Genomic DNA, 18,656 nt, shown 5'->3' on the forward strand with positions numbered 1-18,656 from the left:
CAGCATTGTCCATAATTTTCTTGACTTTATATAAAATTGTTCTTTGTACCTTCATCTCTAGATGTAATAGATGTTTTTACTGCTGTGCCTGAATTTTCCCACTGTGGGACCATGAAGAATATTTCTATTTTATCCTACCCTTACTAGTTCCTAAAAGTGTATAAAGAAAAGTTAATTTGGAGATACATTTTACTTTCTAGAGTGTTATTTAGCTAAATTTTAAAATGTTTTTATTCTTATGTTGTAACATTGAGATACTTATTCAAATGAAATGTATTATTATTGTTTTTATTAACTTCATGGTCACTCTGCTCTCTGACACTCTTCATGATGACAGCAAAAATCCTCATTTAAATAGGGCAGTCTGTGCCACTTTTGCAGCACTAATCAATTATGCATGCATTCTTTGTAGACTGCCAGCAAAACGCCCAATAATTGCACGTGCAATGCTTTATTTGTTGATGTTTCCCATTAGAAAGTTTGTGCTCTTTACCAAGTCTTTTCAGGTTAAGCCTCTAGACCTAAACAACGCCCCCTGTGGAGTGGGGAGTGGTTACTGATTAAAACGTCCTCATGAGGATGACTTCACTTCATTTCTCATGTTACGCTTCCAGGCACTCAGGTGTCATCCACACATGATTTGTACTGTTTTGTGTTTATTTATGGGATTTTTTCCTTCATGTTTTTTTTTACAATGGCTAAGACATTGATTGTGATTTTTATCTTTTGGATATGTGTAACCACTGATGGTAAGCTGCAATGTTTTTATCCATTATCTGTGAATTACCTTGTTTAGAACATGTTGTAAATGAACATATTATATGTGTACAAATTAGATTTTTTTTAAAATCTAAGTCAGGTTAAAATAATGAATGTTTTTATTAAAGCTGAAACAGCTGCAGCCTTATAAAGATGAAAGGTAGGAAGGTGAAAGGAGAGTTTAACAGGTGGATTATATCCATTGTAAAATATTTATTTACTTTCTTAGATTTCATAACTGTCATTAAAAAGACAACCATGAAAAAAACGAGTGCCTCAGGCTGCAAGAAGTTAAAAATCAATACGTCTGTTCACAAAATGAACAGCACAATGCAAAAAAATATTCAGAGCTTTTCACCTTTCTTTATTCTAGATTTATTTAAATTACTTGATTTCCCAAATTTCCATCAATATCCTATTATGCCCAGCGACAGACTGGCGACCTGTCCAGGGTGACCCCGTCTCTCACCCGGAACGTTAGCTGGAGATAGACACCAGCAACCCTCCTGATCCGAGGGTGTTAGAAAATGGATGGGTGGAATATCCTATTATGGCAACTTTTAAAAATGTTTATGGCTGTTTTTGCAAATTTATTAAAAATAGAAAACCAAGAAATCACATTTACATAAGAATAAAAGAATTCACAACCTTTGGTTAATACTAGGGATGCACTGACTTATTGGCCAGCTGATTTCCTTAATTTTGGGAGATCAGTGATCGGCCGATGCTTACATGTGAAGCTGATACTATCCACCGATCTTATTTACCTCAACGAAGGTCTAAAAATCAACCACTGTCTTCTTCTGGACATCAGGTCATGTCCACACATTTGCGGTTAATAACTATCGCCCCCCTGTTGCCAAGTCACTGACTTTCTTGCTATATTTAGCAACATTTCAGACAAACAAAATTAGTATTGGTCAAAAACTGAATCGACTGGTCAAGTTTTTAAAAATTTGGTAATCAGAGATCAGCTAAAAAAACTGTTATTGGTGCACCCCTCGTTAACATGCACAAAACCATGAAGAAAGATGCTGGACCGGGAATCGAACCCAGGTTGCTGCAAGGCAACAGTTCTACCAACTGCGCCACTGTGCAGCCCAATTTTGCAAAACACAAAAAAAATCCATGATATCAAAATAAGGCATGATAGTGGTGTGAACAACTGTTAGCCCGATTCTTGATTTTCTATTTTTTGCATGCTAATCAGAACATCAAACCAATTAAAATATTTGTTGAGTACAACACAAGCAAACACTAAATCTAAATGAAGGTGTTTTTTATTAAGAGAAACAAAAAATCCAAACCTACATGGCCTTATGTATAAAGTGATTCGTACCCTCTGGTAAAAAAAAAAAAAAAAAAAAACTTAACTGTGGGCTTATCACACAGCCTACTTCACTTTCTCTTTATCACGTTCCAGTTCTTCCTGGTTCTGCCTCTTTCATGTCCCATTATGCTACTGGATGACCTTTTTCACCACTCTACAATTTATATTATTTGATGTTATTTAAACTGTTAAGTTGACAGTTTGTCAGTTGCATTTTCTTTCCTTAGAAACTACATGTGGTAGTCTGGTATTCTGCTTGGTTGTGATACAGATGCCAACCTGTCCATCGACTGAAATAATTGTGTCAACAACAGTTAACAGCCACGACAGGATTAGTAATATTGGCTAATAGTGTTAATGTTTACACTCCCAGGCCAGGCCAAAAAGAAAATACATAGTTGAACTGAACACTCCCCTCTTGTGTCTTCTTGAAATGGTTTGTCCCTACCTAGCGGTGTTTTGAGCAGCAGTCAGTACAAGACAATGACAACTGTGATCATCACTATGCAGCCAAGAAAAATAATGAAGTTAGGTTTTCAAAAAAAAGAGAGAGAGAGAGACAGAGAGAGAGAGAGGGAGGACACATACAAAAGAAAAATGTCAATTTGTAATCCAGCTTGTCTCGTAAGAGAGGTGGGTAGGCTGAGATTATCAACTATTTACCATAATTAGCTTAGGTATACACTACTATTTGCCTCCATTTCATTTAATTAATGGAGGAACATATTCACCAAAATATTCATATATTTAACTTGTCCCTGTACCTGTTACAACACTTAGCAACATTTGAATCAGTCAACAGCAGCTTTAAACCCCCATACCAATCTAAACTCTTACCTATTCCAGTGAAAAAGGTGAACAACACCGTGTTCAGTGACAAGCTAGTTGGCATCATTCCTTTCTTTTTGCTCTGATTACAACTACCCAACAAAAACAATGCATTTATTACTGACCAAAAAAAATCAAACCATCTTTATAAAATGATAATAGAAACTGGACTGGAGGCTGGACAGTTTGAACAGCGAGTATCCTACCTTAACTTGCATTTAAGTTACAGATACCTGCTGCCACTTTCCCTCAGGACCTGTCTCCTTTTCGTCTCCTAAGTGAAATTAACAAAATCATATTACATATTATTGGTGGGGAGAGACCTGAAATTAAGGTAAAACTAAAAATAATAAACATATTTGCATGTACAGATATTGTGCTACTTTCGATATTGGACAAAAAAAAGTAAGGGAATTGCAAGCCTTTAATTTTATGTAACATTTTTGATGAGTAATATTGACACAAAACATATTTAGCACAAAAGTGCAGAGGTGGCCCAATTTAATTTTTGGTATTGGGCCCAACATTCCAGGCGGCAAAACATATAATTCCTCTTTGTGAAATATTCAGAATATGGGACTAAGAAGAACCTATTGCATTTAATGATTATAAAGAACCATTCATTTAAATGTTAAACTTTTACATATTTCAAAGTACAGAATGAGTTCACTGTGATTACTAATTATAGAGTAACATTTCTTGCTTGTACAAAAATATGTCATTGTAAGCAACCACAGCGGCTGCAACTACAACCACAGCAGCTCCAAAAACAACCACAGCGGCTCCAACAACAACTACAGCGGCTCCAACCACAACAACTGAAGCACCAACTACAACGACATCGGCTCCAACCACAACCACAATGGCTCCTACTACAATCACAGCTTCTCCAACAACGAGCACAACTGCACCAACAACAAACACAGCAGTACCAACTACAACTACAGCTGCTCCAACCACAACAACTGAAGCACCAACAACAACCACAGCGGCAACAACAACCACAGCGGCACCAACAACGACCACAGCAGCTCCAACAACAACCACAGCTGCTCCAACCACAACAACTGAAGCACCAACTACAACCACAGCGGCTCCAACTACAACCACAGCGGCTCCTACTACAACCACAGCAGCTCCAACAACAACCACAGGGGCTCCAACCACAACAACTGAAGCACCAACTACAACCACTGAAGCACCAACTACAACCACAGCAGTTCCAACCACAACAACAACCACAGCGGCTCCAACAACGACCACAGTGGTTCCAACAACGACCACAGCGGCTCCAACTACAACCACAGCAGCTCCAACTACAACCACAGCTGCTCCAACCACAACAACTGAAGCTCCAACAACAACCACAGCTGCTCCAACCACAACCACTGAAGCACCAACTACAACCACAGCAGTTCCAACCACAACCACAGCGGCTCCAACCACAACAACTGAAGCACCAACAACAACCACATCGGCTCCAACTACAACCACAGCGGCTCCAACTACAACCACAGCAGCGCCAACAACAACCACAGGGGCTCCAACCACAACAACTGAAGCACCAACCACAACAACTGAAGCACCAACTACAACCACATCGGCTCCAACTACAACCACAGCGGCTCCTACTACAACCACAGCAGCTCCAACAACAACCACAGGGGCTCCAACCACAACAACAGAAGCACCAACCACAACAACTGAAGCACCAACTACAACCACTGAAGCACCAACAACAACCACAGCTGCTCCAACCACAACAACTGAAGCACCAACAACGACCACAGTGGTTCCAACAACCACAGCGGTTCCAACTACAACCACAGCAGCTCCAACCACAACCACAGCGGCTCCAACCACAACCACAGCAGCTCCAACCACAACAACTGAAGCACCAACTACAACCACAGCAGCTCCAACTACAACTACAGCGGCTCCAACCACAACAACTGAAGCACCAACTACAACCACATCGGCTCAAACTACAACCACAGCGACTCCGACTACAACCACAGCAACTCCAACAACAACCACAGGGGCTCCAACCACAACAACTGAAGCACCAACTTCAACCACTGAAGCACCAACAAAAACCACAGCGGCTCCAACTACAACCACAGCAGCTCCAACTACAACCACAGCAGCTCCAACTACAACCACAGCAGTTCCAACTACAACCACTGCGGATCCAACTACAACCACAGCTGCTCCAACCACAACAACTGAAGCACCAACAACGACCACAGTGGTTCCAACAACAACCACAGCGGCTACAACTACAACCACAGTTGCTCCAACAACGACCACAGCGGCTGCAACTACAACCACAGCAGCTCCAACTACAAACACTGCAGCTCCAACAACAACCACATCGGTTCCATCAACAACAACTGAAGCACCAACTACAACAACAGCAGCTCCAACAACAACCACAGCGGCTCCAACCACAACAACTGAAGCACCAACAACAACCACAGCAGCACCAACAACAACTACAGCTGCTCCAACCACAACAACTGAAGCACCAACTACAACCACAGCAGCTCCAACTACAACCACAGCAGCTACAACTACAACCACAGCAGATCCAACAACAACCACAGCTGCTCCAACCACAACAACTGAAGCACCAACAACAACCACAGCAGCACCAACAACAACCACAGCAGCTCCAACAACAACCACAGCGGCTCCAACTACAACCACAGCTGCTCCAACCACAACAACTGAAGCACCAACTACAACCACAGCAGCTCCAACAACAACCACAGCTGCTCCAACCACAACAACTGAAGCACCAACAACAACCACAGCAGCTCCAACTACAACCACAGCTGCTCCAACCACAACAACTGAAGCACCAACAACAACCACAGCAGCTCCAACAACAACCACAGCGGCTCCAACTACAACCACAGTGGCTCCTACTACAACCACAGCTGCTTCAACCACAACAACTGAAGCTCCAACTACAACCACAGCGGCTCCAACAACAACCACAGCGGCTACAACTACAACCACAGTTGCTCCAACCACAACCACAGCGAATCCAACCACAACCACTGAAGCACCAACAACAACCACAGCAGCTCCAACTACAACCACAGCAGCTCCAACCACAACAACTGAAGCACCAACAACAACCACAGCGGCTCCAACAACGACCACAGCGGCACCAACAACAACCACAGCAGCTCCAACTACAACCACAGCAGCTCCAACTACAACCACAGCAGCTCCAACAACAACCACAGCAGCTCCAACTACAACTACAGCTGCTCCAACCACAACAACTGAAGCAACAACTACAACCACAGCAGCTCCAACTACAACCACAGCGGCTCCTACTACAACCACAGCAGCTCCAAGAACCACCACAACTGCACCAACAACAACCACAGCAGCTCCAACTACAACTACAGCTGCTCCAACCACAACAACTGAAGCACCAACAACAACCACAGCGGCTCCAACAACAACCACAGCAGCTCCAACTACAACTACAGCTGCTCCAACCACAACAACTGAAGCATCAACTACAACCACTGAAGCACCAACTACAACCACAGCAGTTCCAACCACAACAACAACCACAGCGGCTCCAACAACAACCACAGTTGTTCCAACAACGACCACAGCGGTTCCAACTACAACCACATTAGCTACAACTACAACTACAGCTGCTCCAACCACAACAACTACAACCACAGCGGCTCCTACTACAACCACAGCGGCTCATACTACAACCACAACTGCTCCAACAACGACCACAGCGGCCAAAACAACAACCACAGCAGCTCCAACTACAACTACAGCTGCTCCAACCACAACAACTGAAGCAACAACAACAACCACAGTGGCACCAACAACGACCACAACTGCACCAACAACAACCACAGAAGCTCCAACTACAGCTGCTCCAACCACAACAACTGAAGAACCAACTACAACCACATCGGCTCCAACTACAACAACAGCAGCTCCAACAACAACCACAGCAGCTCCAACAACAACAACAGGAGCTCCAACAACGACCACAGTGGTTCCAACAACGACCACAGCGGCTACAACTACAACCATAGCAGCTCCAACTACAACCACAGCAGCTCCAACAACAACCACAGTTGCTCCAACCACAACAACTGAAGCTCCAACAACAACCACAGCTGCTCCAACCACAACAACTGAAGCACCAACTACAACCACAGCAGCTCCAACAACAACCACAGCAGCTCCAACCACAACAACTGAAGCACCAACAACAACCACAGCAGCACCAACAACGACCACAGCGGCAGCAACAACAACCACAGCAGCTCCAACTACAACCACAGCAGCTCCAACCACAACAACTGAAGCACCAACTTCAACCACTGAAGCACCAACAACAACCACATCGGCTCCAACAACAACAGCGGCTCCAACTACAACCACAGCGGCTCCAACAACAACCACAGCAGCTCCAACAACAACCACAACTGCTCCAACAACAACCACAGCAGCTCCAACTACAACCACAGCAGATCCAACCACAACAACTGAAGCACCAACAACAACCACAGCGGCTGCAAAAACGACCACAGCGGCAGCAACAACAACCACAGCAGCTCCAACAACAACTACAGCTGCTCCAACCACAACAACTGAAGCATCAACTACAACCACATTGGCTCCAACTACAACCACAGCGGCTCATACTACAACCACAGAAGCTGCAACAACAACCACAGGGGCTCCAACCACAACTGAAGCACCAACCACAACAACTGAAGCACCAACATCCACAGCAGCTCCAACTACAACCACAGCTGCTCCAACCACAACAACTGAAGCACCAACAACAACCACAGTGGTTCCAACAACGACCACAGCGGCTACAACTACAACCACAGCGGCTCCAACTACAACCACAGCAGCTCCAACTACAACCACAGCAGCTCCAACAACAACCACAGCTGCTCCAACCACAACAAATGAAGCACCAACTACAACCACTGCAGCTCCAACAACAACTACAACGGCTCCAACAACAACAACTGAAGCACCAACAACAACCACAGCGGCACCAACAACGACCACAGCATCACCAACAACAACCACAGCAGCTCCAACTACAACCACAGCAGCTCCAACTACAACCACAGCAGCTCCAACCACAACAACTGAAGCACCAACTTCAACCACTGAAGCACCAACAACAACCACATCGGCTCCAACAACAACCACAACTGCACCAACAACAACCACAGCAGTTCCAACTACAACCACAGCGGCTCCAACAATGACCACAACTGCACCAACAACAACCACAGCAGCTCCAACTACAACTACAGCTGCTCCAACCACAACAACTGAAGCACCAACTACAACCACTGAAGCACCAACAACAACCACAGCTGCTCCAACCACATCAACTGAAGCACCAACAACAACCACAGCAGTTCCAACAACGACCACAGCGGCTGCAACTACAACCACAGCAGCTCCAACTACAAACACTGCAGCTCCAACAACAACCACAGCAGCTCCAACCACAACAACTGAAGCACCAACAACAACCACAGCGGCTCCAACAACGACCACAGCGGCAGCAACAACAACCACAGCAGCTCCAACTACAACCACAGCAGCTCCAACCACAACAACTGAAGCACCAACTACAACCACATCGGCTCCAACAACAACCACATCGGCTCCAACTACAACCACAGCTGCTCCAACAACGAGCACAACTGCACCAACTACAAACACTGCAGTACCAACTACAAGTACTGCTGCTGCAACCACAACAACTGAAACACAACAACAACCACAGCGGCACCAACAACGACCACAGCGGCCCCAACAACAACCACAGCAGCTCCAACTACAACCACAGCTGCTCCAACTACAACCACATCAGCTCCAACTACAACCACAGCAGCTCCAACTACAACCACAGCGGCACCAACAACAACCACAGCAGCTCCAACTACAGCTGCTCCAACCACAACAACTGAAGCACCAACAACAACCACAGCGGCACCAACAACGACCACAGCGGCACCAACAACAACCACAGCAGCTCCAACAACAACCACAGCGGCTCCAACCACAACAACTGAAGCACCAACTACAACCACATCGGCTCCAACTACAACCACAGCGGCTCCTACTACAACCACAGGTGCTCCAACCACAACCACAGCTGCTCCAACTACAACAACAGCAGCTCCAACTACAACCACAGCAGCTCCAACTACAACCACAGCAGCTCCAACTACAACCACAGCAGCTCCAACTACAGCTGCTCCAACCACAACAACTGAAGCAACAACAACCACAGCAGCTCCAACTACAACTACAGCTGCTCCAACCACAACAACTGAAGCAACAACAACCACAGCGGCACCAACAACGACCACAGCGGCACCAACAACGACCACAACAGCACCAACAACAACCATAGCAGCTCCAACTACAACAATAGAAGCAACAACCACAGCTTCTCCAACAACGAGCACAACTGCACCAACAACAAACACAGCAGTTCCAACTACAGCTGCTCCAACCACAACAACTGAAGCACCAACAACAACCACAGCGGCACCAACAACGACCACAGCGGCGCCAACAACAACCACAGCAGCTCCAACTACAACTACAGCTGCTCCAACCACAACAACTGAAGCACCAACTACAACCACATCGGCTCCAACTACAACCACAGCAGCTCCAACAACAACCAAAGTAGCTCCAACCACAACAACTGAAGCACCAACCACAACCACTGCAGCACCAACTACAACTACAGCAGTTCCAACCACAACAACAACCACAGCGGCTCCAACAACAACCACTGAAGCACCAACAACAACCACAGCGGTTCCAACTACAACTACAGCTGCTCCAACCACAACAACTGAAGCACCAACTACAACCACATCGGCTCCAACTACAACCACAGCGGCTCCTACTACAACCACAGCGGCTCCAACCACAACCACAGCAGCTCCAACAACAACCACAGGGGCTCCAACCACAACAACTGAAGCACCAACTACAACCACTGAAGCACCAACTACAACCACAGCAGTTCCAACCACAACAACTGAAGCACCAACAACGACCACAGTGGTTCCAACAACAACCACAGCGGCTACAACTACAACCACAGCAGCTCCAACTACAACCACAGCTGCTCCAACTACAACCACAGCAGCTCCAACTACAACAACTGAAGCACCAACAACAACCACAGCGGCTCCAACAACAACCACAGCTTCTCCAACAACGAGCACAACTGCACCAACAACAACCACAGCACCTCCAACTACAACTACAGCTGCTCCAACCACAACAACTGAACCACAGCGGCACCAACAACGACCACAACTGCACCAACAACAACCACAGCAGCTCCAACTACAACTACAGCTGCTCCAACCACAACAACTGAAGCACCAACTACAACCACATCGGCTCCAACTACAACCACAGCGGCTCCAACTACAACCACAGCTGCTCCAACAACAACCACAACGGCTCCAACAACAACCACAGCAGCTCCAACTACAACTACAGCTGCTCCAACCACAACAACTGAAGCACCAACAACCACAGCGGCTCCAACAACAACCACAGCAGCTCCAACTACAACTACAGCTGCTCCAACCACAACAACTGAAGCAACAACAACAACCACAGCGGCACCAACAACGACCACAACTGCACCAACAACAACCACAGCAGCTCCAACTACAACTACAGCTGCTCCAACCACAACAACTGAAGCACCAACTACAACCACATCGGCTCCAAGTACAACCACAGCAGCTCCTACTACAACCACAGCAGCTCCAACAACAACCACAGGGGCTCCAACCACAACCACAGCAGCACCAACCACAACAACTGAAGCACCAACTACAACCACAGCAGCTCCAACCACAACAACTGAAGCACCAACAACAACCACAACGGCACCGACAACGACCACAGTGGTTCCAACAACGACCACAGAAGCTCCAACCACAACAACTGAAGCAACAAGTACAACCACGGAAGCACCAACAACGACCACATCGGCTCCAACAACAACCGCAACTGCACCAACCACAACAACTGATGCTCCAACAACACCCACAGCGGCTCCTACTACAACCACAGCAGCTCCAACTACAACCACAGCAGCTCCAACTACAACCACTGCGGATCCAACTACAACCACAGCAGCTCCAACCACAACAACTGAAGCTCCAACAACAACCACAGCAGCTCCAACTACAACCACAGCAGCTCCAACTACAACCACAGCAGTTCCAACCACAACAACTGAAGCACCAACAACAACCACTGAAGCACCAACAACGACCACATCGGCTCCAACAACAACCACAACTGCACCAACAACAACCACAGCAGCTCCAACTACAACCACAGCAGCTCCAACCACAACAACTGAAGCACCAACAACAACCACAGCGGCACCAACAACGACCACAGCGGCTCCAACAACAACCACAGCAGCTCCAACTACAACTACAGCTGCTCCAACCACAACAACTGAAGCACCAACTACAACCACATCGGCTCCAACTACAACCACAGCGGCTCCTACTACAACCACAGCAGCTCCAACAACAACCACAGCAGCTCCAACTACAACTACAGCTGCTCCAACCACAACAACTGAAGCACCAACAACAACCACAGCGGCACCAACAACGACCACAGCGGCACCAACAACAACCACAGCAGCTCCAACTACAACTACAGCTGCTCCAACCACAACAACTGAAGCACCAACAACAACCACAGCGGCACCAACAACGACCACAGCGGCACCAACAACAACCACAGCAGCTCCAACTACAACTACAGCTGCTCCAACCACAACAACTGAAGCACCAACAACAACCACAGCGGCTCCAACAACGACCACAGCAGTTCCAACTACAACTACAGATGCTCCAACCACAACAACTGAAGCACCAACTACAACCACTGAAGCACCAACAACAACCACAGCGGCTCCAACAACAACCACAGCTGCTCCAACCACAACAACTGAAGCTCCAACAACAACCACAGCAGCTCCAACTACAACCACAGCAGCTCCAACTACAACCACAGCAGCTCCAACTACAACCACAGCTGCTCCAACCACAACAACTGAAGCACCAACAACAACCACAGCGGCACCAACAACGACCACAGCGGCACCAACAACAACCACAGCAGCTCCAACTACAACTACAGCTGCTCCAACCACAACAACTGAAGCACCAACAACAACCACAGCGGCTCCAACAACGACCACAGCAGTTCCAACTACAACCACAGCTGCTCCAACCACAACAACTGAAGCACCAACTACAACCACTGAAGCACCAACAACAACCACATCGGCTCCAACAACAACCACAGCTACTCCAACCACAGCAACTGAAGCTCCAACAACAACCACAGAGGCTCCTACTACAACCACAGCTGCTTCAACCACAACAACTGAAGCACCAACAACAACCACAGCGGCACCAACAACGACCACAACTGCACCAACAACAACCACAGCAGCTCCAACTACAACTACAGCTGCTCCAACCACAACAACTGAAGCACCAACTACAACCACATCGGCTCCAACTACAACCACAGCAGCTCCTACTACAACCACAGCAGCTCCAACAACAACCACAGGGGCTCCAACCACAACAACTGAAGCACCAACCACAACAACTGAAGCACCAACTACAACCACAGCAGCTCCAACAACAACCACAGCGACTCCAACTACAACCACAGCAGTTCCAACCACAACAACTGAAGCACCAACAACAACCACAACGGCACCAACAACGACCACAGTGGTTCCAACAACGACCACAGAAGCTCCAACCACAACAACTGAAGCAACAAGTACAACCACTGAAGCACCAACAACAACCACAGCAGCTCCAACTACAACCACAGCTGCCCCAACCACAACAACTGAAGCACCAACAACAACCACAGCGGCTCCAACTACAACCACAGCGGCTCCAACTACAACCACATCGGCTCCAACTACAACCACAGCGGCTCCAACTACAACCACAGCGGCTCCTACCACAACCACAGCAGCTCCAACAACAACCACAGCAGCTCCAACCACAACAACTGAAGCACCAACTTCAACCACTAAAGCACCAACTACAACCACTGAAGCACCAACAACAACCACAGCGGCTCCAACAACAACCACAGCTTCTCCAACAACGAGCACAACTGCACCAACAACAACCACAGCACCTCCAACTACAACTACAGCTGCTCCAACCACTACAACTGAAGCAACAACAACAACCACAGCAGCTCCAACTACAACTACAGCTGCTCCAACTACAGCAACTGAAGCACCAACTACAACCACATTGGCTCCAACTACAACCACAGCGGCTCCTACTACAACCACAGAAGCTGCAACAACAACCACAACTGCACCAACAACAACCACAGCAGCTCCAACTACAACTACAGCTGCTCCAACCACAACAACTGAAGCACCAACAACAACAACAGCGGCACCAACAACAACAACAGCTGCACCAACAACAACCACAGCAGTTCCAACTACAACTACAGCTACTCCAACCACAACAACTGAAGCACCAACAACAACCACAGCGGCACCAACAACGACCACAGCGGCCCCAACAACAACCACAGCAGCTCCAACTACAACTACAGCTGCTCCAACCACAACAACTGAAGCACCAACAACAACCACAGCGGGACCAACAGCGACCACAGTGGTTCCAACAACAACCACAGCAGCTCCAACCACAACAACTGAAGCACCAACTACAACCACTGAAGCACCAACAACAACCACAGCGGCTCCAACAACAACCACAGCTGCTCCAACCACAACAACTGAAGCTCCAACAACAACCACAGCAGCTCCAACTACAACCACAGCAGCTCCAACTACAACCACAGCAGCTCCAACTACAACCACAGCTGCTCCAACCACAACAACTGAAGCACCAACAACAACCACAGCGGCACCAACAACGACCACAGCGGCACCAACAACAACCACAGCAGCTCCAACTACAACTACAGCTGCTCCAACCACAACAACTGAAGCACCAACAACAACCACAGCGGCTCCACCAACGACCACAGCAGTTCCAACTACAACTACAGCAGCTCCAACCACAACAACTGAAGCACCAACTTCAACAACTGAAGCACCAACAACAACCACATCGGCTCCAACAACTACCAAAGCTGCTCCAACCACAACAAATGAAGCACAAACTACAACCACTGCAGCTCCAACTACAACTACAGCTGCTCCAACCACAACAACTGAAGCACCAACAACAACCACAGCGGCACCAACAACGACCACAGCTGCACCAACAACAACCACAGCAGCTCCAACTACAACTACAGCTGCTCCAACCACAACAACTGAAGCACCAACTACAACCACATCGGCTCCAACTACAACCACAGCAGCTCCTACTACAACCACAGCAGCTCCAACAACAACCACAGGGGCTCCAACCACAACAACTGAAGCACCAACCACAACAACTGAAGCACCAACAACAACCACAGCAGCTCCAACTACGACCACAGCTGCTCCAACTACAACTATAGCAGCTCCAACCACAACAACTGAAGCACCAACAACAACCACAACGGCACCGACAACGACCACAGTGGTTCCAACCACAACCACAGCAGCACCAACCACAACAACTGAAGCATCAACTACAACCACTGAAGCACCAACAACAACCACATCGGCTCCAACAACAACCACAGCTGCTCCAACCACAACAACTGAAGCTCCAACAACAACCACAGCGGCTCCAACTACAACCACAGCGGCTCCAACTACAACCACAGCAGCTCCAACTACAACCACAGCGGCTCCAACTACAACCACAGCAGCTCCAACCACAACAACTGAAGCTCCAACAACAACCACAGCTGCTCCAACCACAACAACTGAAGCACCAACTACAACCACAGCAGTTCCAACCACAACAACTGAAGCACCAACAACAACCACAGCGGCACCAACAACGACCACAGCGGCACCAACAACAACCACAACTGCACCAACAACAACCACAGCAGCTCCAACTACAACTACAGCAGCTCCAACCACAACAACTGAAGCACCAACAACAACCACAGCGGCACCAACAACGACCACAACGGCACCAACAACAACCACAGCAGCTCCAACAACAACCACAGCTGCTCCAACCACAACAACTGAAGCACCAACTTCAACCACTGAAGCACCAACAACAACCACATCGGCTCCAACAACAACCACAGCTGCTCCAACAACGAGCACAACTGCACCAACAACAAACACAGCAGTACCAACTACAACTACTGCTGCTCCAACCACAACAACTGAAACACCAACAACAACCACAGCGTCACCAACAACGACCACAGCGGCACCAACAACAACCACAGCAGCTCCAACTACAACTACAGCTGCTCCAACCACAACAACTGAAGCACCAACAACAACCACAGCGGCACCAACAACGACCACAGCGGCACCAACAACAACCACAGCAGCTCCAACTACAACTACAGCTGCTCCAACCACAACAACTGAAGCACCAACAACAACCACAGCGGCTCCAACAACGACCACAGCAGTTCCAACTACAACCACAGCTGCTCCAACCACAACAACTGAAGCACCAACTTCAACCACTGAAACACAAACAACAACCACATCGGCTCCAACAACAACCACAGCTGCTGCAACCACAACAACTGAAGCTCCAACAACAACCACAGCGGCTCCAACTACAACCACAGCTGCTCCAACTACAACCACAGCAGCTCCAACTACAACCACTGCGGATCCAACTACAACCACAGCTGCTCCAACCACAACAACAGCAGCTCCAACAACAACCACAGGGGCTCCAACCACAACAACTGAAGCACCAACTACAACCACAGCAGCTCCAACCACAACAACTGAAGCACCAACAACAACCACAGCGGCACCAACAACGACCACAACTGCACCAACAACAACCACAACTGCACCAACAACAACCACAGCAGCTCCAACTACAACCACAGCTGCTCCAACCACAACAACTGAAGCACCAACAACAACCACAGCGGGACCAACAGCGACCACAGCGGCGACAACAACAAACACAGCAGCTCCAACTACAACTACAGCCGCTCCAACCACAACAACTGAAGCACCAACTACAACCACATCAGCTCCAACAACAACCACATCGGCTCCAACGACAACCACAGCTGCTCCAACAACGAGCACAACTGCACCAACTACAAACACTGCAGTACCAACTACAAGTACTGCTGCTGCAACCACAACAACTGAAACACCAACAACAACCACAGCGTCACCAACAACGACCACAGCGGCACCAACAACAACCACAGCAGCTCCAACTACAACTACAGCTGCTCCAACCACAACAACTGAAGCACCAACAACAACCACAGCGGCACCAACAACGACCACAGCGGCACCAACAACAACCACAGCAGCTCCAACTACAACTACAGCTGCTCCAACCACAACAACTGAAGCACCAACAACAACCACAGCGGCTCCAACAACGACCACAGCAGTTCCAACTACAACCACAGCTGCTCCAACCACAACAACTGAAGCACCAACTACAACCACTGAAGCACCAACAACAACCACATCGGCTCCAACAACAACCACAGCTGCTCCAACCACAACAACTGAAGCTCCAACAACAACCACAGCGGCTCCTACTACAACCACAGCTGCTCCAACTACAACCACAGCAGCTCCAACTACAACCACTGCGGATCCAACTACAACCACAGCTGCTGCAACCACAACAACTGAAGCTCCAACAACAACCACAGCAGCTCCAACCACAACAACTGAAGCACCAACTACAACCACAGCAGTTCCAACCAAAACAACTGAAGCACCAACAACAACCACAGAAGCACCAACAACGACCACAACTGCACCAACAACAACCACAACTGCACCAACAACAACCACAGCAGCTCCAACTACAACCACAGCAGCTCCAACCACAACAACTGAAGCACCAACAACAACCACAGCGGCACCAACAACGACCACAGCGGCGACAACAACAACCACAGCAGCTCCAACTACAACTACAGCTGCTCCAACCACAACAACTGAAGCACCAACTACAACCACATCAGCTCCAAGTACAACCACAGCGGCTACTACTACAACCACATCAGATCCAACAACAACCACAGGAGCTCCAACCACAACAACTGAAGCACCAACAACAACCACAGCGGCACCAACAACGACCACAGCGGCACCAACAACAACCACAGCAGCTCCAACTACAACTACAGCTGCTCCAACCACAACAACTGAAGCACCAACAACAACCACAGCGGCACCAACAACGACCACAACGGCACCAACAACAACCACAGCAGCTCCAACTACAACTACAGCTGCTCCAACCACAACAACTGAAGCACCAACTACAACCACATCAGCTCCAACTACAACCACAGCAGCTCCTACTACAACCACAGCAGCTCCAACAACAACCACAGCGGCTCCAACCACAACCACAGCAGCTCCAACAACAACCACATCGGCTCCAACAACAACCACAGCTGCTCCAACCACAACAACTGAAGCTCCAACAACAACCACAGCGGCTCCAACTACAACCACAGCAGCTCCAACTACAACCACAGCAGCTCCAACCACAACAACTGAAGCACCAACTTCAACCACTGAAGCACCAACAACAACCACATCGGCTCCAACAACAACCACAACTGCACCAACAACAACCACAGCAGTTCAAACTACAACTACAGCTGCTCCAACCACAACAACTGAAGCACCAACAACAACCACAGCGGCACCAACTACAACCACAGGGGCCCCAACAACGACCACAGCGGCAGCAACAACAACCACATCAGCTCCAACTACAACCACATCTTCTCCAACCACAAAAACAGAAGAACCAACAACCAAAACACTTCCAACTACAACCACAGCTGCTCCAACCACAACAACTGAAGCACCAACTACAACCACAGAAGCTCCAACAACAACCACAGCAGCTCCAACAACAACCACAGCTACTCCAACCACAACAACTGAAGCTCCAACAACAACCACAGCGGCTCCAACTACAACCACAGCTGCTCCAACCACAACAACTGAAGCACCAACAACAACCACACCAGCTCCAACTACAACCACAGCGGCACCAACAACAACCACAGCTGCTCCAACCACAACAACTGAAGCACCAACAACAACCACAGTGTCATCAACAAAAAACACAGCTGCTCCAACAACAACTACTGAAGCACCAACAAAAACCACAGCGACTGCAACAACAACAACAGCTGCTCCAACCACAACAACCGAAGCACCAACAACAAACACATCAGTTCCAACAACAACCACAGCTGCTCCTACTACAACAACAGCAGCTCCAACTACAACCACAGCAGCTCCAACAACAACAACAGCAGTTCCAACTACAACCACAGCTGCTCCACCAACAACCACAGCAGCTCCAACTACAAACACAGCTGCTCCAACCACAACAACTGAAGCACCAACTACAACCACAGAGGTTCTAACAACGACCACAGCGGCAGCAACATCAACCCCAACTGCTCCAACTACAACCACAGCTGCTCCAACTACAACTACAACTACTGCGGA

General features: G+C 48.1%; 1 protein-coding gene across 1 annotated transcript in view; it reads left to right on the forward strand.

Annotated features, from left to right (window-relative positions):
* Positions 1-912: 912 nt before the first annotated feature.
* LOC145549187 (uncharacterized) overlaps positions 913-18,656 on the forward strand; it is a gene marked incomplete at its 3' end in the record, with an annotated part of 28,143 nt that continues 10,399 nt past the window's right edge. The window contains exons 1-8 of the mRNA XM_081601013.1: positions 913-919; positions 8,823-9,715; positions 10,953-11,001; positions 11,048-11,721; positions 14,128-14,637; positions 16,230-16,257; positions 17,075-17,146; positions 17,243-17,929. Coding sequence (XP_081457139.1) covers positions 913-919; positions 8,823-9,715; positions 10,953-11,001; positions 11,048-11,721; positions 14,128-14,637; positions 16,230-16,257; positions 17,075-17,146; positions 17,243-17,929 — 2,920 coding nt within the window. The remainder of the gene's footprint in view (positions 920-8,822; positions 9,716-10,952; positions 11,002-11,047; positions 11,722-14,127; positions 14,638-16,229; positions 16,258-17,074; positions 17,147-17,242; positions 17,930-18,656) is intronic.

The sequence above is a fragment of the Poecilia reticulata genome, chromosome 19 (assembly GCF_904066995.2).
Source record: "Poecilia reticulata chromosome 19, P_reticulata-male-v2, whole genome shotgun sequence".
NCBI lineage: Eukaryota > Metazoa > Chordata > Actinopteri > Cyprinodontiformes > Poeciliidae > Poecilia > Poecilia reticulata.